The sequence below is a fragment of the Mastigoproctus giganteus genome, chromosome 5 (assembly GCF_048544385.1).
Source record: "Mastigoproctus giganteus isolate SK-2022 chromosome 5, ASM4854438v1, whole genome shotgun sequence".
Taxonomy (NCBI): Eukaryota; Metazoa; Arthropoda; class Arachnida; order Uropygi; family Thelyphonidae; genus Mastigoproctus; species Mastigoproctus giganteus.
Window position 1 is genome coordinate 96,317,896 of NC_143579.1, and position 25,056 is coordinate 96,342,951.

The window sequence follows — 25,056 nt, forward strand, 5'->3', positions numbered from 1 at the left end:
ATTGCTCATGTTTGGATAGAATACAAATCCAATGTGACAAAGTTGGTTCACATCCTGGGCAAGACAATTCGCGTATTGCCACTGCATATATCCTGTAATATCTAGGTGTCTCTCCTTTACTGTAAGTTATTTTTTACTCATCTTGCCAATATGATAAACTCGGATAAATATATGATTTTATCATACTGGCTATGTACAACTTCCTGGTAGATTTCAGAGGTAATAGGTTTCGGCAGTTCCCATGCCATGCCTCAAAAGAGAGGATGCATGGCATCAGCAAGGCAGGGAGGTGGTTTCCTTTGGGTCCCCTCCACTACAGTCCAAGTATGAGCTGTAGTGGAGGGGATGTAGAGTGGGCTATATTATTTTTAAACTCCAGTCGACTTTACTTTTTCTGGCAATTGTGTCAGCATAGCTTCTCACTTTTTTTACCAACATATGTTAGACAAGGGTGAAATGTTAGCTTGGGGCTTAAATAAATTCATGGAACAACTAGACAAACTATTGAAGGGGAAGGATAGGTGAAATGTTTTTTTTTTTTTTTTTGTTCCCTCTTGGCTGATGCTGTGTAAGCTTACTTTCTTGCATCATTTGCCAATACTAAGTTCTGTTGTGAGGGCTATTGTTTTTCTTTAAATCTTTATCAGAGGTGATCTTAATTTACCTTTTAGTAGGTTGGATTTAGTTTTTGTACTAGAAATTACCAGTTACAATTATGGATTTGTAGCCAGTTCTGTAGAAGGTTCAGGACATGATTTGCCTAGTCTTCCAGAGCCATTCTGGTGTTACAGTATAGAAAGAACAGACAGGATGGGAGAGGGGAGGAAGGGGTGGAGAATTATGCTCTTAGTTAAGAAGCACATAAAATGTAAGGCAGTGTATCCAGTTAACAGGGTTGCCAGTGCAATGTTAAGTCAGTCAGTTTGGTGTGATATAAGCACTGGGAAAACAAAAATGAGAGTAGAAGTGTATATAGGCTTAATGACTGAGATGAATACAGTGAACAACTGTACCGAGCAAAGACTGACCAGTAATTCAGAATGTCTTATACTGGGGGATTTTAACTTTTTAGATACTGACTGGAACTTGTGGGTTGGTCACACACACACACACACACACACACACACACACACACACACACACACACACACACACACACACACACACACACACACACACTAGCAAACTTTTTTTTTTATTTATTGGATGACTGTTTTGTAGAGCAACATGTTAGAGAGGCAACAAGAGAGTAATAGTCTTGTTCTGGTTATCAGCAGTGATTATTCATGCATTAAGAATCTTCAAATAAAAGAACAGCTAAGTGGCAGTGATCACAATGTATTCACTTAGAGATGTAACTACCATCAAGGGTAGAGGAAGGGTTTCTGCTTTTGTAAAGGTGACTACAATGGGACCAACTGATAATATTACTATCATCAGATTCTAAATTGAAAGCATTTAAGGAATTAATCAAAGAAGCTACTAGGCTTTACATACCAACTAAGAAATACTGTTCAAGGTTTAGGCCTGAACAGATGTTAGAATAACTAATCAGACTTGTAGCAGAGAAGAAAAGTGCATGGGATGCATATAAATTATCAGGCAATACAGAAGCTTATGTTAGATATAAACTAGTCCATAATCAAGTCACTAAGGAGGTTAGGCAAGCTAAGGCAGGTTATGAGAAATATTTGGAAAAGGATGCAAAGAAAAATAGCAAAGACTTCTTTACTTGTGTAAATACTAGAAGGAAGGGTATGAACCACTTTGGTCCACTTGAAGTTGATGGTTCAACTGTTGATCCTGCTCAAGTTGCTGACAAACTGAATCAGTATTTTGTGTCTACATTCACACGTGGTAAATTCTTTATGGAAGTGGATGCCAGACGTTGATCAAACTCTGACAGGGAGCTAAATGATTTTTTAATAACTGAGAGGAAAGGGGGAGAGAAATTGTTGAAGTTAAACATAAGAAAGGCACCAGAGGTGGATGGGATCTATCCATTTATATTAAGGGAGGAAACAAAGGAAGTAATCAAACCCTTAGCTATAATTACAAGAGCATCTTTGGATTCAGGGAAGGGCCCCACGGACTGGAGATGTACAGATCTATCCCCAATTCACAAAGAGTACTTACAGACTTGTTAGCTTAACTTTTGTTACAGGGAAAATAATGTCACTGGTTAAAGAAGTAATGCAGGTCTATCTAGACAAGAAAAGTACACAGCATGGGTTTGTTAACAGGAAATGTTGTCTGACCAATTTGGTTGGATACTATGATGCACTCACAAAGGAGTTGGATGCAAAAAATAATTCTGATATCGTATACCTGGATTTTGGGAAAGCTTTTGATACTGTTGAACGTATGACTACTGTACAAATTGGAGCAGTGTGACATTAAGGGAAAGATACTGCTATAGATAAAAGGAATGACTGAGTGGAAGAAGACAGAGATTGGTAATTAATGAACACTGCTCTTCATGGAGTAATGTTATTAGAGGAAACCCCCAGGGTTCATTTTTGGGCTCATTATTGTTTTCTATATTTATTAATGATATTGATGAGGGCATATCAGGCTTAATGTCCAAGTAGATGATACAAAGGTTTGCAGTGTGGTTAATGGCAGTAAGGATGGTATGATTCTGCAACAGGATCTAGAAAAGTTAGGCAGAATGCCCGAGAAATGACAATTTAAGTTTAACATAGACAAATGCAAAGTATTTCACATGGTTACAATAACCTCAGAGTAATTTACCAACTGTGTGGTACTACACTTAGTGTAAAATGAAAAAGACCTGAGGTAATTGTGCAATCAGATATGAAGTTCTCTGAGCAGTGTAGAGTGGCTGCCAGGACAGCTCACTGGGTTTTGTGATTGATATACAGGAATTTTGAGAGAAGAGATAAGGAGATGATTATCCCATTTTATAAGGCAGTGGTCAGGCCACATCTTGAGTATTGCATACAGATCTGAAGGTCTCATTTTTGGAAGGATATAGAATTGGTTGTTGGAATGCATACAGAGAAGGGCAACAAGATTGGTGAGGGAAACAAAGAGGTGCTATTAACCAAGAAAGACTTTTGTTCTGCAAATTGCTGCATTTAGAGACTAGGCACCCACGAGGTGATTTGATGGAGGTGTTTAAGGCTTTGAATGGATTGAGCAAACTCAGTGCTGATGATATTCTTCTTCTTGCTCAGACTGTGCACACGAGGGGGCATAATGGATGTGTGAAAGTTTGTCTTTCACCAACAGATTGCTGGAACAAACTTCCGTCTGATATTGTGAAGTGGATAGCTTAAATAAATTCATGGAAGAACTAGACAAACTCTACTGGAGGGGATGAATAGGTGAAATGTTGTTTTTTTTTTTTCCCCCTGGCTGATGCTGTATAAGCTTACTTTCTTGCATTATTTGCCGATACTAATACTTAAATTTAAAAAAAGAAGAAAGGAAATTATTTACACCCAAATGAATCATTATCAGCATCACATGTTCTTTGCAATGGCAAGACAAAGTCCACAATGACCAGAACTCATTTACATGATTAGTTAGGGCAACAAGATTAGTGAATGGAACAAAGGGTTGCTCATACGAAGAAAGGCTTAAGTTTTGCAAATTACAGTGTCTGGAGACTAGGCACCTGTGAGGTGATCTGATTGAGGCATATAAAGCCTTGAATGGCTTGAGCATGCTCAATGCTGATGGGATTCTTCCTCTTGTTCAAATTGATTGCCTGAGAGGGCATAAATTCAAATTGAGGAAAGACAGTTGTAGTAGTAGTAGTAGTAGTAGTAGTGGCATGTGATGCAAGAAAGCATGTGTATGAGCTTATGCAGCATCAGCCAAAAAAAAAAAAAAAAAAAAATCACACCATTCCCTCCAAATGCCTGTCCAGTTCCTCCTTAAATTTATTCAACCTATCAACTTCCACAACGACAGATGGAAGTTTGTTCCAGCAATTAACCACCCGCTGGCTAAAGGCAAATTTCCGCACATCTATTCTGCATCTGTCTTTTCTTAATTTGAATTTATGCCCCCTTAGGTTCGTAATCTGAACAAGTGGAAGGATCCCATCAGAATTCAGCGTGCTCAACCCATTCAAGGCCTTATATACCTCAATCAGATCACCGCGCAGGTGCCTAGTCTCCAGCCACTGCAATTTGCAGAACTTAAGCCTCTCTTGGTAAGAGGATCCCTTCATTCCCCTCACCAATCTTGTTGCCCTTCTCTGTACACGCTCAAGTAAATCTACATCCTTCCTAAAATGAGGCCTCCAGACCTGTACGCAGTACTCAAGGCGTGACCTGACCATTGCCTTATACAGAGGGATAATCACCTCCTTTTCCCTGCTAGCAAAATTCCTATATATCATTGACAAAACCCGATGACCTGCCCTGGCAGCCTGTCTACATTGCTCAGAGAACTTCATATCTGACTGCACAATTACTCCCAGGTCTTTTTCATTTTCTACCACCTTAAGTGTAGTACCACACAGTTGGTACGTTTCTCTGGGGTTACTTCTACCCATATGCAGTACTTTGCATTTGTCAAGGTTAAACTTCAGTTGCCACTTCTTAGCCCATCTGCCCAAATTATCTAGATCCTGTTGCAGTAGCACACTGCCATTACTGTCATTAAAAACCCTGCCAACCTTTGTATCATCTGCAAACTTCGACATTAAGCCTAATATACCTTCATCAATATCATTGATAAATATACAAAACAACAGTGGACCTAACACCGAACCCTGTGGGACTCCACTAATAACATTAGTCCAAGAAGAGCAGCACCCATTGATTACCACCCTCTGTCTTCTCGCACTTAACCATCCTTTTATCCATTGTAGCAACTTACCCTTAATACCATTCTGCTCCAATTTGTACAATAGTCTTCCATGCGCAACAGTGTCAAAAGCTTTCCTGAAATCCAAATATATGATATCAAAATTATTTTTTGCATCCAGTTCCTTTGTAACCACATCATAATATCCTATCAAATTTGTCAGACAAGACTTTCCCTTAACAAACCCATGCTGTGTCTGAATTATTGCTGCAGTCTTGTCTAGATGATCCTGCAATGCATCTTTAACCAGCGACTCCATTATTTTACCCGGAACAGAAGTTAAACTAACTGGTCTGTAATTACTCGTGTCACCCTTCGATCCCCCTTTGTGAATTGGGGATACATTTGCACATCTCCAGTCCGTGGGAACCTCCCCTGAGTCCAAGGATGCTCTCATAATTATGGCTAAGGGTTTGCTTAGTTGCTTTGCCGCCTCCTTTAATATAACTGGATAGATCCCATCCACCCCAGGTGCTTTTCTTACGTTTAACTTCAACAATTTCTCTTCCACTTTGCTCTCAGTTATTACAAGATCATTAAGCACCCTGCTACAATTTGATAACCTTCTGCCATTTTCAAACCTTAATAACTCCTCATGTGTGAATGTAGATGCAAAATACTCATTCAGTTTGTTTGCTATCTGAGCAGGATCATCAACAGTCGAACCATCGATGTCAAGTGGACCAATCAGATTCATCCCCTTCCTTTTAGAGTTTATATAAGTAAAGAAATCCTTGCTGTTTTTCTTAGCATCTTTTGCCAAGGATTTCTCGTAATCTGCCTTCGCCTGCCGAACCTCCTTTGTGACCTGATTACAGACCAGCTTATATCTGCCATAGGCTTCTGAGTCGCTTGATAATTTATATGCATCCCATGCATTTTTCTTCTCTGTTACGAGTCTCATTAGTTCATTTGACAACCATTTAGGCCTAAACCTTGAACAATATTTCTTAATAGGTATGAAACTTTTAGTAGCTTCCACGATTAATTCCTTGAATGCTTCCCACTTAGAATTTACTGTAGGTAACATCGTCAGTTGATTCCACTGTACAGAATTTAAAAACTGTCGGAGACCACTGTACCCGCCTTTAGGGAAGCAAAAACCCTTTCCTTTACCCCTGATGGTAATTAAATCTTTAAGTAAATCCCACGTCAGTACACTGTGATCACTGCCACCTAGTGGTTCTTTTATCTGCAAATTCCTAATACATGAATGATCACTGCTGATAACCAGATCAAGAGTATTACTTTCTCTGGTTGCCTCTCGAACATGCTGCTGCAGAAAACAATCATCCAATAAATCCACAAAAGTCTGACTAGTGTGTGAGTGCCCAACCCACAAGTTCCAGTCAATATCTGGGAAGTTAAAATCCCCCATTATAAGACATTCCGATTTACTAGCCCACTCTATTTCTCTGTACAATTGTTCATTGTACTCATTCAAGTCATTAGGCCTATAACACACTCCTACTCTAATTTTTGCTTTCGCAGTGCTTATGTCACACCAAACTGACTCAACAATGCACTGTTCATCTATATCAACTGGATGCACTTCTTTTGATTTTATGTTTTTCTTTATTAACAGCATAACACCTCCTCCCTTCCTATCCTGTCTATCCTTTCTGTACACATTGTTCTCCCCAAATTCCAGTTCGGCATTCCTTATATCTGTGTGACACCACGTCTCTGATATCCCAACAATATCCGCCTTTGATGTCTTGACCAACACTTCAAATTCATCAAATTTATTTACTATACTTCTAGCATTGGTATACATGCAAGTATACATGTATACCAATAGATGTGCGGAAGTTTGTAGGATAGATGTGCGGAAGTTTGCCTTTAGTCAGCGGGTAGTTGATTACTGGAACAAACTTCCATCTGTCATTGTAGAAGTTGATAGCTTAAACAGATTCAAGGCAGAATAGACAAACATTTGGAGCGAGTGGATGGATGAAATGAGAAGGGTCTGCGTGTTCTTTTTTTTTTTTTTTTTTTTTTTGGCTGATGCTATATAAGCTTGCTTTCTTGCATCATGTGCTCTTGCTAATGCTAACTTGTATATCTCGAGTGACCTCATTGCAAGGTTTATATATTACAAATCCCCACGACAAAGCTACTAGTAATATAGACCGTTGTGCTTGAAAAATAATAAGCTACAGGATGAACTGCAAGATTTCATACAAAGTGGTATATCCATATCGTCAATGGACGTACAAAGTTTACGGGCCCATGTTTGAGATATCGAAACGGACACAACCTTACAGCAATCCAAAATATTGATATTAAGTGAAACGTGGTTGGATAGTGATGAACATATATTACTTAAACCATTCCATTGTGTGACTCAATTTAAAAGGTCGGATGTTCGTAGTGGTGGTGGTGGTGTTGCAATATATCAACGTGAAGGTTCAACTGTCATCAGTACACCACATATCTTTGCACAACAAACATAATAGCAGTAATGCAACAGCAGTATCAGATGAAATTGGAGACATTTGTGGATCTTTGTGCAAATTCAATAGTGAATCTATTTTCATCATTACCATATACATCACTCCAGGGCTGTCTAACGACAGCCCTGGAATGATGTATATGGTGCAAAATTATTGGAAGAGTCAATGGATCGTATACCTATAGTTCTCGCTGGTAATTTCAATCTAGAATTAAATTCTGAGGCTGGAAAGAAGTTTTGTAAATTTATGAAAGATGTCTTCAATTTAGATATTAAGTCAAATACTTTAGTAAATACTACACATAATGGAACAACAATTGATGGAGTATCCACTTGGGAATTAAAATTATTTGAGCGTCAAAATTATATCTTATTTCAGTTACCATAGACCAATAATTTTAGTGTTATTATAATACGAATTATTTCATTGTACACTAGTACAGCAGGCCCTCATTATAACGTGGTTCACTTTACGCTGATTTGCTATAACACTGTTCTTATATTATAACCCGTATCTGACTATAACGCTGTCACAAATCACTATAATTCTCTTTTACAGATTGCATTTTTGGCATATTTAATGAAATCGTTTCATTTGAGGGAGTAGATAGCTTTAAAACGAATAGCAAAAGAGAATTAAAACGTTTCCCACGCCGACTTGAGAAATTTTCTCGCACGCTAATTTAATTGCAGTACAGTGACTTGTTACGTAGTTCTGAGATCAACATTTTAAAAAATGATCAAGTATATTGCTTGTAATATTTGTGTTATATGCAGTTATCCAAAGTCTAGTCATCACTCAGTACAGTATTAGACATCGTGCGTAACGGACAATTTACTAGAACATTATATCATAATTAATGCAACCAATGCAGTTACATTTTCAAAGAGTTAATAATGGCGGATAAGAATGAAAAAGCAACGTCTGGACGCAGTACGAAAACTATAAATGTAAAAAAAAGACTGAATCTGAAAATTAAATTAGACGTTTTGAAATGAATCGATTCTGTTCAAAGACAAGCGGATGTGTGCCATAATTTAGGCCTGGCAAGTTTAACTGTAAGACCAATTATAAAAAATAAAGAATTCATTTTAGCAGCGGGAAAGACAGCTGTTCCACTGCAAGCAACTAGGGCTAGGCTAGCTATTAGGATTGAAATGGAAAGAATTTAACTAATTTTATTGAAGATAATATCCAATGCAGAATTCAGTTAAGTTAAATATTATAAAAAAAAGAGAGAGAGAGAGAGAGAGAGAGAGAGAGAGAGAGAGAGAGAGAGAGAGAGAGAGAGAGAGAGAGGGAGAGAGATTAGCCTATATGATGATCTGAAGAAAACTCACCTAAAAAAAAAAAAAATGTGGATCCATTTAAAACTAGTAAGGGATGGTTGAATAGATTTAAAATCCAGGAAGAAGCAGCAAGTGCAGATCAAGGAGCCGAAACTTTCAAAAAATAACTTGCTAAAATTATTGAAGAGGAGTATTATGTGTTATACTTCCCAACAAGTTTTTAACATATATGAAGCAGGACTTTTTTGGAAACGAATGCCTAAAAGAAGTTTCATATTGAAAGAAGAAAAAAACATGCCAGGTTTCAAATCGGCGAAGGATTGGTTGACTTTATTGTTGGGTGGTAACACTGTGAGGGATTTAAAATTAAAACCCCTTTTAGTTTACCAGGAAGAGAGCCAAAGTACAACCCAAAATCGGCACATTTTTCATGATTAAATTTATCAATTAAATTAAATCAATTAAAATCAATTAAATTCATGATTTTAATTGCAATTTTAAGTTTAATTTTGATACGTAAGTAGTTACCACATAATTATATATGTATGTAATGCAGAATATTTTATATGTACAAATATTTGAATATTAAATATTTTGACCAACATTTGTGCATCTTTTCACTACGGTTTATTATTGATTAGGAAATATCCTATGGTACCAACCGCAACTCACAAATACATATGTTACCTTATGGGAATGTGGCACTTGCTTAGCACGGATTCACTTAGCGCTCTGTTTTTCCGGAACGAATTATCAGCATTAAGCAGGGGTCACCTGTACAATGAAAGATTCCATTCATTGTATTTCATTGTACTGAAATTATTTTTTCAATAAAAATAATGCAGAAATACTTTTTTTATTTATTTTATTGTACCAGTTTCATAATGAGTTCCTGCAGTAAAGATGTTTTTAATGGCTGCTGCTGTGACACTATCAGTGACACTATCGGTAGAGTAGCAGCAACTCATTATGTACCTGGTACATAATTTTTTTTTTTTTTATGAAATTTTGGTATCTAGTAGATGTATGGGAATTTTGTATTTTCATTTTTAATTTTTATCTTTTTCTGTATGGCCATTAGCTTTTTAGCTATGATATTAGGTTTAACATGCACCGCTTTATAAGTTTCACTGTTTTCCTGTCCATTAATTAGCACATCCAAGTAGAATTTTTTAAAGACAATGCTAAAATTGTTGGCTGCTTTAGAAATGTTTATGATAAATTTATTAAGTAAATCTTTAATTTTATTCTTAATACTTCTAATGTTATACTTAATGTTATTAAATTTATCAGTTAAAGTTATCGTGATATTTTTGGTGTTTACAATCCAGTTATAGAAGGCTTCAACCGGTGTGTTAGACTTATAGGCAATTTTATATGTAAATTGTAGCAACATTTAATCTGTTTTTTTGTTAATTTTGTGCATGGCTGAAACTTAAATCCTTTTTGAATAATATCTTTGATTTCCTCATCCTACTATACCCAGATCATCATTAAAAATATGATTATAATTAGGTCCACAAATTTAGCATATTTACTCATCTTACACACATGCATGAATAGCCAAAATGGTCAAATGGCAGGAAGCCACATTAAATATCCTGGATACAGTGATCTTTTGGTGAATTGTGTAACCTTGAGTTGGATGGACCCAAACATCATCCTCCAATCTTGTGGGTTGTTATGCTACCTATTTAAACAGGCAGCACAACAACCCATATGCTACTTGGCATCCTGCTATTGGGCAATTAATTAGAAACCTCATGTACAAATAAACTGTTGACAGAACCACTTGCCAGAATGTGCAGTTGGAATTGAGACATTTGGCAAGCAGGAGGCTGGCAACATGTAAGAAATTCTGATTGACTTTAATTTCAATTTACTCTATTTATCCTGGAAATTATACTATAAAAACTGAATAGGTGTAAAAAGTAATAATATATAATGTAATAAATACTATTTAATGTTAGTACTATGCATAAATTGTATATAGCAATTACCCACTAGAAGTTTTGTACATGTAATAGCAATTTTAATAGCAATTTGGTTTATTCCTTTATCTTTCTGTCCTTAAAAAACAGCCTGTATATAGCCTGAGGATAGGTTCCAGCAAGGTTCCCAAAATTTTACCTAAATATATAGTGATTTAGTTAATAGCTAAATAAACTATCTTAATATTCATGTGGTATAAGAGTGGTTATTACAGAAATCTGGATTCCATGGAAAACCACCACATAATGTCCTTCTCCAACTAAATTATTTTTGAAATCTAGGCATAAAAATTGGCTGCAAACAGCATATATATTAGTAGAGGTAAAAATCACATTGGCCAGTATTATATTATCTTTATTTTCTCTTAAGAGACACCCAGTTATGGCGACCTGACTGCGAACAGGGGGTTTACGCACAGTATTGCATTCAATTATACAATTATCCTTTATACAATCCCTGTGTATATATATACTATTTTTTACATAATTTATGATTTAATATGAAATTAAAGAAAAATTTAACTGTATTTGCATAAACACAAATATTTACAGCAAGACAGTACAAAACAATAAAACATAAAATATGGTAATTATAAGTGTGACAACAATATGGTACAATACAATATGAAGACTTTGCAGTTCATTTTTAACTGTTTGCACATTGCATACTCAGTACTCTGAATGCCCATTAGAGAAAATTATCTCCCTTTTTGTGCTCTTATTCTAGCATAACTCCTTAGCATGACTGAAGTGATCATGCACAGTATAAAACGTGATACACAATTAGTCGGTGAGAAATGAGTTGAAAAATTTATGAGATGCCTATTCAGTTTGGAAAAATTCTCCAAGTTTCTCATTCCATCATGGTTTGGTGTAATCTGAGAATGCACACACCTTTCACACTGATAAAATGGTGATAAAGCTTAGGCAGTACGTCAACCTGAAAGTTGCAAAAGGGGCAGTTAATGATGGTAAGATGTGCTACAGAAAGATAATAAATAATGACTGGGATGCCTCTTGACTGATGAATTTGGGATCAAGAAACTCCTCTTCTCAAGCTTGTAAGGTTCAAGACTTATTTTTTTATCAATTAATAAACAACTCTATCCATGCAATTTATTTTTAAACTCTGAACATTTTGAATAAAAGTCAGAAATTTACACTCATTCACCAGAGTTATATGGCTGGATGTCCAATGTGTGTTTGCATTATTAAATGCCAGAAGGGCAACACCAATAGTTAAATGGATTAAGCTACAGTATCGATCAATAAATGTAGATTCAGCTCAGTTGTAGTAAAATATGTAAGCTCTCATCAAAGTTATGGCACTATTTAATTATTCAGAAAGTGGTGGAAACCACATTAGGACTACAGCTTTTTGTGGAAAAACGCTGTAGCCTTATCCCCCACATCTTTAACTGTACAGTTAGGGTAAGCTATTTTGATAACCTAGTATATACAGTTTTGCTCATCACTGCAACTAACTGCCACTAAGTTCAGCACACACAATATTCAAATAAAAGATGCCTCCATTAACTAAGTGAAATAACCGACAAAGAACTTTTAAATCATTTTGTGATATAAAAATATCATATTTAATCACACACATTTAATATAGCACAAAAAAGGCAGCCATTTAACAAGTAGAGACCTCATGCTCTGATCTACTGTAGTTATGAACTTCATATCAATTTTATATTTATAATTTACCCCAGGGGCTCACATCTGGTGAGTATGGGCTTGGCAAACCCAGAGTCCTGAGCTGGATATCATCATTCTTCTCTTTCTTGATGATTCCCTTCTACTTCTCTCTCTCTCTTTTTTTTTTTTTTTGGCTGGCCTCAGGCTTCCTTGCATCATATGGCTAATAATAATAATGTTGACTAATTTTCATTAAAACATAATACTGTATTACTGACCAGCCATAAAAAAATGAAGGAGAAATACCTACTTCCATCTATGCTACAGCAAATCAAATTAGAGCCCACCCCCAAAAAAAAAAAAAAAAAATTCACCAACAGCCAATTGCTTCCCAAATTTTATGAAAATATTTTATAAAGTTCATACAGTAGATTTTTTGTTGTTCTTGCTAGCCAAGAATGACAAAAAAATTTGCAAGAAAAATTCAATAATATCCACATTACACAAGTGCTTTAAATATCAAGGCTTTGTCATGGCACCATGGAACTTTACACAAGACATTACAACTACAGAACATATGCTACATACTTTTCTCTCAACTTTTTTATTATTAAAGAGATATCATATCAGATGAGCATCCTATGAACATGCAACAATTTCACAAATAACACACTTTTAGTTTCTAATGAAATGGGAGACAGATTTTGCTAGCATTTGATCAGCACTTATCCCTCTATATGTGAACAAAATGTTTCTTATCGCCATTCTCACCTAAAATACTATAATAGGAGACAGCCCTGAAAGGTTAAAAAAAAAAATTTTTTTTAAATAATAACATGAAGAGTTAACAATCATGTTTGAAAATCAGAAAGAACATCTGGCATTTTTAAAAGATTACATCTCTTACTGCATAATTCTCCCCAGAGGGTAAACATCAGATAAATAAAATATATATAGTATATTCCTTTTGTAAATCAAGTCAAAGAAACAAAAATGAACTCCTTTTTCAAATAACTATAATTAGTAGATTGTAGATGTAGCTTAGCTTAGCTTAATTTTTTATATAACTATAATTAAAAATAACATCTCTATAAGACATGGAACTGAAGAGAAAAAGAATAATAATAAAATTAAATGAAATGTCATTTAATATAACATAATGAATCTAACTAATAATGTATTAAATATTTTAATATGGGATAGTTTGGAATGAATAAAGCTATATAAGTTTCATTACCTGGTACTGCATTTGAAAAATTATCAACAACAACAACTTCATAATCAGCTATCAGCAATTCAAGAACAGTATGGCTTCCAACATATCCTGCACCACCAGTAACAAAAATGCTGTGATGGATATTATCATGTGACATCTTGATATTATGCTAAAAAACAAGATTATTTAAGATTATCTTGATATTTTTAATACCAAAAATATAAGGTAACTATACATATTCTATACAACTCTCAAACAAACTACTTCAATGATATCCTTATATACAGTGACTATCTCAAGTAGACAAGTACACTGGTAATAGACAATGTACAGGCACTCTCTTAACTATCAGCATACATGCCAGTGCAGTAATGTGGTAGTGATTTCATAATCTTTGCAGAATACAAATGTGGAAATGTTGAAAAATATTAAAACAATTGCCTTTTAAAATTCTGTTCTTGTGCCTTTTTAATTTTTCTCTTTTTTGTTAAACTTTAGCAAAAAAATAAAAAGTTTAAAGTGAAAAAAAAAAGTAATTTATAATATATTAATAATAACAACTATACATTCATTTCCTCTAGAAATATGAAAACAATCTTTAATTTCAAAAGGACTTGAAGTAAATTCTGCCCTCAAATCAGTTTCAAAATTTCTCTTGCACTTTGAGCAATTTAAATTAATGCCATTCAAAGTAAAAAAATTCAGAATAAATCATTGACTAATGAAAAGAGTCAAAAGATGAGTGACAAATATTTCTATTATAATGATCATCATATAAATTGTATTTAAAACAAATTAGCTGGTAGAGGTAAAAATAACTTTAAAATACTCTGTTGGATAAAAATTCTTGGAGTTCCAAAGACACACAAAATTTTGCAAATTAATACATACAAAAAACAATCAAGAAGATATGTTTACCCCATAAATTAATTCTCAGAAGACTCTCTTGGAACTGAGTAGTACTGAAATAATAAAAAACTCCACTTATTACTATATAATAATAGTTACAAAAATTATTTCATCCTACTTATATCAGTTAAAACAGTCAGTCTCTCTCTTCCCCACCTCCCTCCCCAGTAGCCAATTCAACTGTAATCCTATTACTAGGTTAAAACATCTAAGATATGCATAATACAGGTGCTATAATGTATCAAACATTTCCAGACAGCTCTGTGTGTGTGCGTGTACTTTGTACACATAAAACTGTAGAGAAACAGTAACTGGGAAATCGGATGACACCTTCTCCCATCTCCACTAAACTAAAAACAGATTCAAATAGAAACAAAGAAACTGGATACCAATCTGCTATTTTCAAACTTTTCATTCCATGAATTTTTAATATTACAAAATATATCTTATGATGGATACCTTTAAATAAATATATTTTAAATTTGAAAAAAATCAAATGCATACAATCAAGATGAAATTCTGTCTCATCTTGATTATAAAGGACTAAATTCAAATTATGTACTGTCATAGCTATAAATTTAGGTTTCTGTATTGATGCTCCTAGTGAACAACAGAGCAGTGTCTTGTATAGGTGGGAAATAATGTACAAAAGAAGAGGCATTCATAATATGGCATTCAAGCTAGAGCAAATCTGTGTTATTTAGGGGCTTATAATAGAAAGAGTTTCTTTAGGAGAAATTCACAAACAAATGGAAGAGTTGTATAACAATAACATATTATTGTTATATGTTTCAATAACATATTATTGTTATAATGTTTCCTTGGATGCATAGTGGCACATCCAAGCTAGAGCAAAACTGTGTTATTCAGATTCATATAGTAGAAACAGTTTCTTCAAGAGAAATTTACCAACATATGAAAGAGGTATATAAAATAACATGTATAACATACAAAATTGGTGCAAACTGTTACCATAAAAGAAGTAAAACTCAGGAGAGGACCTTTCCCAGGGCAGGCTCATGCAGTTGTTACAGAAGAAAATGTTTCCTTAGCAATATTATTTGGACACGTCAGCATAAGATAGCTGATAATGCTGACCAGTGAGCAGAATATTCATGAGTCTGCTATACTATCATCATTACAGCCTGTTTGTTTGTTTGTTATTTGGTTTTTAGGAGCATTAGCAACTAAGGCCATATTGCTCCGGGATAAGCGGTGGTCATTCCCTGACCTTTCCGCATCCTCCGTATTTGGTGGTGACGGGCTCGAACCCCGGTCTAATCAAGAAGCGTGTGCTATGCTTCTTGCTGCTGCTCCTTCCCACCTGGCTATGGAGGCGCCATTACAGCCTGAGGTGTGAATTTGATTCTCAAGTATCTCAATGATGAACAGAAACATTTGCAAATGGAATTCTTCAAGCAGAACTTATCATGATATTAAGAATGCTAACGAGAGCATCATTGAACTCCAGAAACATTCTCTTGGACTGGAGAAGCACTAATGTATTCCCATTCCATAAAGGTGGGATCCAAGAGGAGGCAATGATGAACAGAAACATTTGCAAATGGAATTCTTCAAGCAGAACTTATCATGATATTAAGAATGCTAACGAGAGCATCATTGAACTCCAGAAACATTCTCTTGGACTGGAGAAGCACTACTGTATTCCCATTCCATAAAGGTGGGATCCAAGAGGAGGCAATTAGTTTGACATCTGTGGTGGAGGAGATCACAGAATCTATGGTTAAGGATGCTGTTCAGAATCACCTTGACAAGAAACAGGTTGCTATGAAGACACATGGTGATCTGTCTATGATTCATAGGATCTTTGCTAGTAAGGAGAAGGAAATTATCCTTCTTTATAAGGTGATCCTTCTTCATTAGACTGCATTTGATATATTGTGTTCAGGTCTGGAGAACACATCTAAAAAAAACACACAGAACTTCTGGAAAAGGGCAACAATATTGGAAAAAGTGATGCACATACGAGCAACAAAACAGAAAATGTGAACTGAAAAGTCTGATAACTAGACAAACATTTAAGGGAAGATCTAATTTAGGTAGTACAGTATAAGGCACAAAAAGATTCAGTAAAATGAATACAGATCAGTGCTCCCTTGTGAGTGAGATACAAACTAACTAATACAAAATTTCAGGGAATGATAACAGAAGACTGGATCTCACAAAGTTCATCTACAGACAACAGGTTGTTGGATGTTGGAATAAGCTGCATCCCAACATGGTGGAGGTAGTGAATCTCGCTAAGTTTAAAGCAAAATTGGATTATTACCTTGTGGGAATAGGAATAGAATGAATATTCTGTGGTGTCTGAATTTTTTTTATTTTTATTTTTATTTATTTATTTTTGGCTGATGAAGAAAAAGTTCACTTCCTTACATCACTCTGCCTTACTAATACTAAAAACAAAGAAGAGGAATGACATTGATTGCACTGTTGAGGAGGCACAGAACAGATATTTTGAACCAGAAAACAAACAATACGACATGCAGTGGATTGTATTGCTTAATACAAAATTACCATGGTATTATCAAAAGTACCATGGCACATGCCATGGTGCTTTTGATAATACATTTGGCCATGGTGATGATCACCAATCATCAACATGACCAAAGAAATTCAAGACGGCGCCTCCGTAGCCAGGTGGGTAGGAGCAGCAGTGCGTAGCACACGCTTCTTGATTAGACCGGGATTCGAGCCTGTGAGCCACCAAATATGGAGGATGCGGAAAGGTCAGGGAATGACCACCGCATATCCCCGGAGCAATATGGCCTTAGTTGCTAATGCTCCTAAAAACCAAATAACAACAAATTCAAGACAACCAAGACTTTCAAAGGTCACACTGGAAAGGTCACAATCATGCTGTTTTTAGACTCATGTGGACTGCAGCTACGTCATTTTGTCTGTACGGGTGAAATGGTCACTTCAAAAAATTTACAAATAATCCTCGAAGTTGATGTGCAAAGCATTATCAAACGTGAGAGACCAAAATGTTTAAATGACAATGCTGTGTTGCAAAACAATGAGGAACCACATGACTCGGCATAATATGGCAACTATCCTTAAAAAAAACGAAGTGAGCGAGTCACTTTGTCACCTTGCAATTTTCGTGTTTCTGAAGAATGAAAAATGAGCTGAAAAACTGTCAATCTCTTCCTCCATTTAAATGTCCACATGAACATTGAAATAGAGAAAGCTGTCAAGCACGCAACTTCTATGAGAATAAACAGAAATAAATGCCTAAACTGAGGTGGAAATTTTTTTAAAAATGAAGTACCAACTATTAAAAAAAAAAATCTTGTTTTCAATTGACTATACTCTAGTAGTAGTAATGGTGCAAACGATGAAAGAAAGTAAGCTTATACAGCATCAGCTAAAGAAAAAAGAAAAAACACAGTTCATAACTCCACACCCTCCAAGAATTTTTCTAGTTCTCCCTTGAATTTATTTAACCTGCCCATTTCCACAACAGATGGAAACCTGTTCCAACAATCAACTACCTACTGGCAGAAGGCAAACTTCTGCACATCTATCATGCAACCATCCTTCCTCAACTTGAATTTATGCCCCCTCCCCATGTGTGTAGCAAGTGGAAGAATACCATTAACATTCAGCTTATTCAATCCACTCAAGACTTTAAACACCTCAATCAGATCTCTACAGGTAGGTGCCTGGTCTCGAAACACTGCAATATGCAGAACTGAAGCCTTTCTAGGTAAGAGCACCCTTTTGTTCCCTGCAGATCTACATCCTTCGTAAAGTGAGGCTTCCAGTCATGTATACAGTACTCAAGATGTGATTTTGTACATGGCCTTATACAAAGGCATAATCACCTCCTTAATCCTACTAGCAGTTTCTGTATATCACTGACGCATGAGCTGTCCTGACAGCATGTCTGCACTGCTCAGAGAATTTCCTGTCTGATTGCACAATTACCCCCAGGTCTTTTTCATTCTCCACTACTCTGCATGTAGTAATGCACAGTTGATAAGATACTCTGGGGTTACTGCAACCTATGAACAGTACCTTGCATTTGTCAATGTTAAACTTCAACTACCACTTCTCAGTCCATCAACCCAATTTTCCTAGATCTTGTTGCAGTAGCTCACCCTGATAAATGTCATTAACCAACCTACCGACCTTTGTATCATCTGCAAACTTAGACATTAAACCTGATATATCTTCATCAATATCACTGATAAATATTGAAAACAATGGACACCTCCACTAATAATAGTCCATGAAGAGCTCATTGACAACCACTTTCTGTCTTCTTCCACTTAACCATCCCTTTATTTAGCAATAACTTGCTCTTAATTCCACAATACTCCAGTTTGTACAGCAGTTTTTAATGTGCAAAACTATTAAAAGTCTTCCTAAAATATTCCTAGTATATGATATCAAAATTATTTTTTGCATCCAGTTCCTTGGTCACTGCATCATAATAACCTATCAGATTTGTTAGACAAGACCACCCCTTGACAAAACCAAGCTGTGATTGCAGTATAATTGCATACTGTCCAAATGATCCTGCATTACTCCTTTAACCAGTGATTCCATTAGTTTCCCTGGAACAGAAGTTAAGGTAACTGGTCTGTAATTATTCATGTCACCTTTTGATCACCTTTATGAATTGGAGATATATTCACACATCTCCAATCCATACGGACCTCCCCTGAATCCAAGGATGCTCTCATAATTATGGCTGAGGGTTTGCTTATCTCCTTTGCTGCCTCCTGTAATATAATTGAATAGATCCCAACTGCCACAGATGCCTTTTTTATGTTCATCTTCAACAACTTCTCCTACACTTACCTTTCAGTTATTACAAAGTCATTTAGTTCCTCATCAGAGTTTGATAAACTTCTGGAATCTCCTTCCCTAAAGAATTTCTCATGTGTAAATATAGGTGCAAAATACATATTTAATTTGTTCGAAACCCAAGCAGGGTCATCAAAAGTTAACCTATAGCCATCAAGTGGCACAATATGATTCAACCTCTTCATTCATTAATATAAGCATAGAAGTCACTCTGCTGTTTTTCTTTGCATTCTTTGACAGAGACTTCTCATAATCTACCTTAGCTTGCCTAACCTACTTTGTGACTTGATTACAAAATAATTTATATCTACCTGTATATTCTGTATCACCTGAAAATTTATATGCATTTCTCTTCTCTGCCACATGTCTCAATAGTTCATCTGACATCCATTTAAGTCTAAGCCCTGAACAGTAATTCTTTGTTAGCATGAAAAGCCTAGTAACTTCTTTGATCGCTACGTTGAATACTTCCCATTTAGAATTTTTTGTTGGTAACATCATCCGTTGGTCCCACTACACACAATTTAAAAACTATCTGAGATCTCTGTAGTCACCCTTACGAAAGCAAAAGCCTTTCCCTTTACCCTTGACAGTACTTGTCTTTAATTAAATTCCACATTAGTACACTGTGTTCACTGCAGTACAGTGGGTCTTTTACCTGCAGATTCTTAATCCATGAGGAATCACTGCTGATGAAAAGACCACGAGTATTGCTTCCACTTGTTGCCTCTCTAATATGCTGCACAAGTCTTGCTAGCATGTGAGTGACCACCCCACAAATTCCAGTCAACATATGGAAAGTTAAAATCCCTGATTATGAGACATTCTGATTTGATGGGCCACTCTATTTCCCTGTACAGATGTTTGATATATTCATCAGTCATTAGGCCTATAACACATTCCTACTCTCAATTTTGTTTTCCCAGTGCTTATTTCGCAGCAAACTGAAACACATTGCACTGATTACCAGGGTGGTGCAAAGGTACTTGGGGGCCCGGATGCAAAAGGAATTAAAGTGCCTCCTTTATTTATGTTGAGACTTTGATGGTTTCCTAGACTGGGCCCCCCCCCCTAGATCGGGGTGCTGCGCTTCCAATGCACCACCCATTTGCACCACCCATCTCTCAAGTCAATTGGATGCACTGCCTTAGATTTAATATTCTTCTTAACTAAGAGTATAACCCCTACAGCTCTCCTGTCCTTTCTTCTTGTATACATTGTAATACCCATATTCAAATTCAGCATCACTTATATCTGAGTGACACAGCATCTCTACTATCCCTACAATGTCTGCATTTGATGACTTAATCAGTACTTCAAATTCATCAAATTTATTTACAATGCTCCTAGCATTAGTGTATGCACAAGTATACATGCACATGTTCTTACTCTTAGTTAGTCTAACACAGCCCATGTATTTATTTGTTCCATGATGACCCACAGCCGGACCTGAAATCTCAGACACCTTGCTTTCCAGGCCGCTGCATGTATAAATAGTAATAATGCAAGAATCACTTTCACCTCTGCATATGGCTCTAGTTAAACTATTATTCTGTGTATTTACAGTTTTCTGACCTATCACTGCCTCCATAGCATCAGAAAATATTCCTGCACTTCCTCTATTCAAATGTATTCCATCCCTGTAAAAACAGCCTCTCCTGTTAAGAAGCAGACCATGCTGAGAAAAATTCTACCCCATGAGCCTTGCACATTCTCTCCACGCCAAATTGACTGAGAAGGGTCTCAATGTATACTCCCCCCCATCGTGTCTTAGCAGAATTGCAGACACTTTCAAATTTAATCCTAACTCATGACTTTTTGCCAGCATTGCGATGTACTTATTAAGTAGGTCCTCAGATCTCTTACTCTTAATATCCATTAATAACCGTTTCCCTGACAATAACTAGCTCCTGTGGGACCAGCACATTATGCCTTAAAGATTGCCACTGTGTTTTTTGATGCACAAGAGTATGCTCTGGCACTGAGTTGGGCATCTTAGAGCTTGATGGGCTCCCCATTTAAGTCAAAGAATTCTGAGTGATTTGCAGTGTTGGTAAAATGACCGAGGCAACAGATGAATTTGACAAAATGGGACAGAGAGATTTTAAGCCAAAGAAGATTGAAAAGAAGACATTCCAAATTACGAAGTCTCTGACAGGAAATATCAGAGCAGACATACAATGGTACAACCTTTGAAGAGAAAGGAATCATACAGCAAATAATTGATTCTGTCAGAAAACGAAAGTGGGGCCTGCCAGACTGTAAGTGAAAATGGACATCACTGATATTGGATCTGAGTCTACATATATTTGTGAAATTAATGAGAAAGTGTTTGGGAGGTTGAGATCTTTTTTGCAGATAAGTTTGTTCTATTAGTTTGATTATTCTTGATGTATTCACAGCAGTAAGGAAAAGTGGGGAGGAAATGTATGAAGTAATGAAACTTTTTGATATGGCATACACACGGCAAGAATAAACCCAGCTCCTTGACACAACATGGCCTCAACAATGCCCCCCACCAAACCACCACCCACACTACTTGGACTACCTCCAGTTACTATCCAGCAGAGTAGAGGCAGCAATATTATTCACTAGCTGATCTGCATGCCTCTTAGAGAGTTACCAATAGGTTTGGTCCGGTAGACTATCTAGAGACTGGCCTGCAAACACTTTATAGCTGCACCCTCGAAATGTAAGGTAGACTGGATCTCAACATGATGCTCATTGTCACCTCAAAAGACATAAATCATACTTCATGATGGAAGGGAGGGTTGCTGGAGCTTTACTCTGGAGACTGGTTTCATCACTTTAAGCCTGCAATAAGCAAAATGTTGATATTGCACCATTTGAAGCTCATCTACTACCTAGTATTACCTTGTAACCCAGAGGGGGCAGCATTCTTCTGTGTGGATACCACACCTCGCCCCTGCTTACGCTGGTTCATACCTGGGTGGTTACTGCCAATATATTAGGTGCTGTATTTCATGAACTGCACTTGGGGCTTATACCCAGGGTTACTTACAGTACCACCATTGTGAAGGTGCAAGCAGAGGATCTGGCTATTGTAGAATGCCCAGACTTCCCTGAAATTCAGTCCACTTGACACAAGTGTTGCCTGAATATCAGTTCCATCAGTGTTTTAGACTCCTGAGAAGCTAGCCCAGCTTGTCATACCTGAGAGAATGTCTGTGAAAATCTCAAGCACCAAGGGTATGTATCTTAGACCCAGATGAGGTACATACAGCAACTCCCCTACGAACTGGAAGTGAGCAAAGTTCTGAAACTTAAGCATCTAATTGGATCCTGAATATAAGGCATGATTTTACAGCTCAAGTAGCCCACTTTGACAGATAAGGGCAAATTTTGAATGCCAAAAATTAGAATTATGGTATGTAGGGACAAAAAATCCATCTCTTTTAGTCATTATTCTTTTGACCATTATCCTTTTTTTTTTTTTTTTTTACTATTTCCTATATTGCAATAATTGTAATAAATTATTCAGAAGGTACCTACTTGTGTGTGATGTGAGGTTTTACTATATATGTGTGTTTGTTATATATGTGTGTATTTACACATACACACACATACAGTAAAACCTCTAGTAGTGACCACCTCCTTAAAACGACCATCTCTACAGGTTACCAAAATTTGATGAAATGGTTTAAAAAGGTACTATATTCATTCTAGTTATCCTCTCTAAGCCGAACATCAAGTACCTAATACACTCTCTTTGCAACCACTATTCTCACAACTGACTGATTGTCAGGATGTGGAAGCTGTTAACTACTGTTTCTATTATTACTGATTGTCTCATTGTTACAAAGTATCAGATGGTTACACCGTTCACTAGGAGGCACATAAATTGTGCTGTAAGCGGTGGGAGGTCTTGGAAATTGCAGCACCTCCTCGTCAACAGTCGGTCAAACAATAACCGGCTATCGATGAGGATAATAACTTAGACTGTACTTCTCGTTATTCGCATCTCATCTTTCAAGGCATTAATTTGAGGATAAGTCTACAGTACTGGACTAAAGGGAATGAAACATTCATACTGTAATTTCAGTTACATAAACAAAAAAAAAAAAAAAAAAATGCCATGTAGTAGTTTAAAAGCAGGAGACAAGACCTGTTGTTTACGCTGCAATTTGCAAGTGCCTTTCTCTAGCTCACTTGTATCAGTTTTGGCTAAGCCCCAGGTTAGCATTGGTAGCAAGTAATAAACAAAAAAAACCCAGTATCATGCTGCAATTTTTTGAGTGGGGCACCCCCCCCCCATTGCTTATGTTAATTATGCTGCAATTTACATGTGTGACACACTGACTGACTTGTGTCAGTTTTGGCTAAGCCACTGGTTAGCAAACATTAAAGATGTCAACAAACAAAATTCAAGGTGATAGAAGATTGGCTGAAAAATACCCCTGCTGCAAGACTCAGACCCCTTTGAAAAATATGGAGGCAATAAAAAAAGAAATGGTTTGAAAATGCCAACGGGGGGGGGGCTTTAATCAAACCTTCAAGGAGATCAGCGATTTGACTCGTTCATGGTTCGATTGTTCTTGTGCAAAAATTTGCTAATAAGTGAAACAATATTAAAAGAGAAAGCAAACATTTTACTAAAGTACTAAACATTGATAATTTTATAGCTAGTAACGGGTGGCTTGGAAAGTTTTGTAATAGAAAAATACTGTGTTCAAATCTGTTTGTGGTGAAAGTGTGTCAAATAATCCAGACAATAATCCCCAAACACGAGAGGTATTAGAACCTATACTACTTAGTACTGTGCTGCTTGGGCAGGAGGTTGAAAAGATGAAAGAAGATATTTGTTGACATTAGACTTGAACTTCTGTAGACTGTAATTTTCAGGAAATCCGTATGAAGGAAGGTTGTTCCAGAAAACGGAAGTTGAATGAATAAACAAGGAAGATGAAAAGTTGGTTCTGTGAGTTTGAAGTTGGACAGTAAATGGATGTTGGCTGGTGGCAGCACGTGTTCAGATTGTTTTGAAAGAGAGAGTGGGAATTATAGAAGCCAATTCAGAAGAACAGTGCCCATGGATGTATCTGTAGAAAAGTCATACAGCAGAAACAGTACGTCTATGAGACAGTGAGTGGAGAGAATCTGTTAGAGATGAGTCATTAATTAACTTAACTGCTCTCTTCTGAATGGAATCTAGAAGCCTGAGAGGGGTTTTGGGGGCACTGCCCCAGATGTGGGAATAATATTCCATGGTAGTGCGGATTTGCGATTTCTATAGAGTGAACAGCTGTTTGGAAGAAAAGTAAAGCCAAGAACAAAAGAGAAAACCAAGTTTTTTTTTTTTTATGAAAACCCCAAACACGAAAGGTATCAAAACCTATAGTACTTAGTACCGTGCATGGGTTGAAGGAGAAGTATGGAGGGAGAGGGATGCCGGAAACTTTGCTCTAGAGACTAAACATGGGTTTGACCACTTCAAGCCTCCAATAAGCAACGTGGTGGTATGCAGAGGAAGCAATATTTGTGATGTGCTTGTGCCAAGAGAGCTTAGAAGTCAGGGTAATCCCCCAAAAGAGATATAACATCTTGCCTAGAAATCAGAGTGTCACCAAAGATAAGCATAGGAGCAGAAGAATCCTTTTTGCGAGATATAAGACAAGACTGAGTTTTAGAAGGATTGAAATAAATGAAGTTGTCTTTGCTCCACTGGAGAATTACCTGGAGATTGCCATTTAAGGAATTGGTAGCAGATATCGAGAAGTTGAAGCTGATTGAGCAAGGCAAGGTTTCTCAAAATGGAACGTGGAATGCAATGTGCTATCATCGGCAAAACTCTGAATAGGATTTTCAGTCAATGGAAGAAGGTCATTAATACAAAAGGAAAAGGGTGGGGG

The 25,056-nt window shown here is 36.4% G+C and overlaps 1 protein-coding gene across 3 annotated transcripts in view; it reads right to left on the reverse strand.

The window, feature by feature from the left end:
* Gale (UDP-galactose 4'-epimerase) overlaps positions 1-25,056 on the reverse strand; it is a 292,156-nt gene that overhangs the window by 246,930 nt on the left and 20,170 nt on the right. For all 3 annotated transcript variants that reach the window (XM_090373357.1, XM_090373355.1, XM_090373356.1), the window contains exon 2: positions 13,460-13,607. In XM_090373357.1, coding sequence (XP_090229483.1) covers positions 13,460-13,595 — 136 coding nt within the window. In that variant the 5' untranslated portion in view covers positions 13,596-13,607. The remainder of the gene's footprint in view (positions 1-13,459; positions 13,608-25,056) is intronic.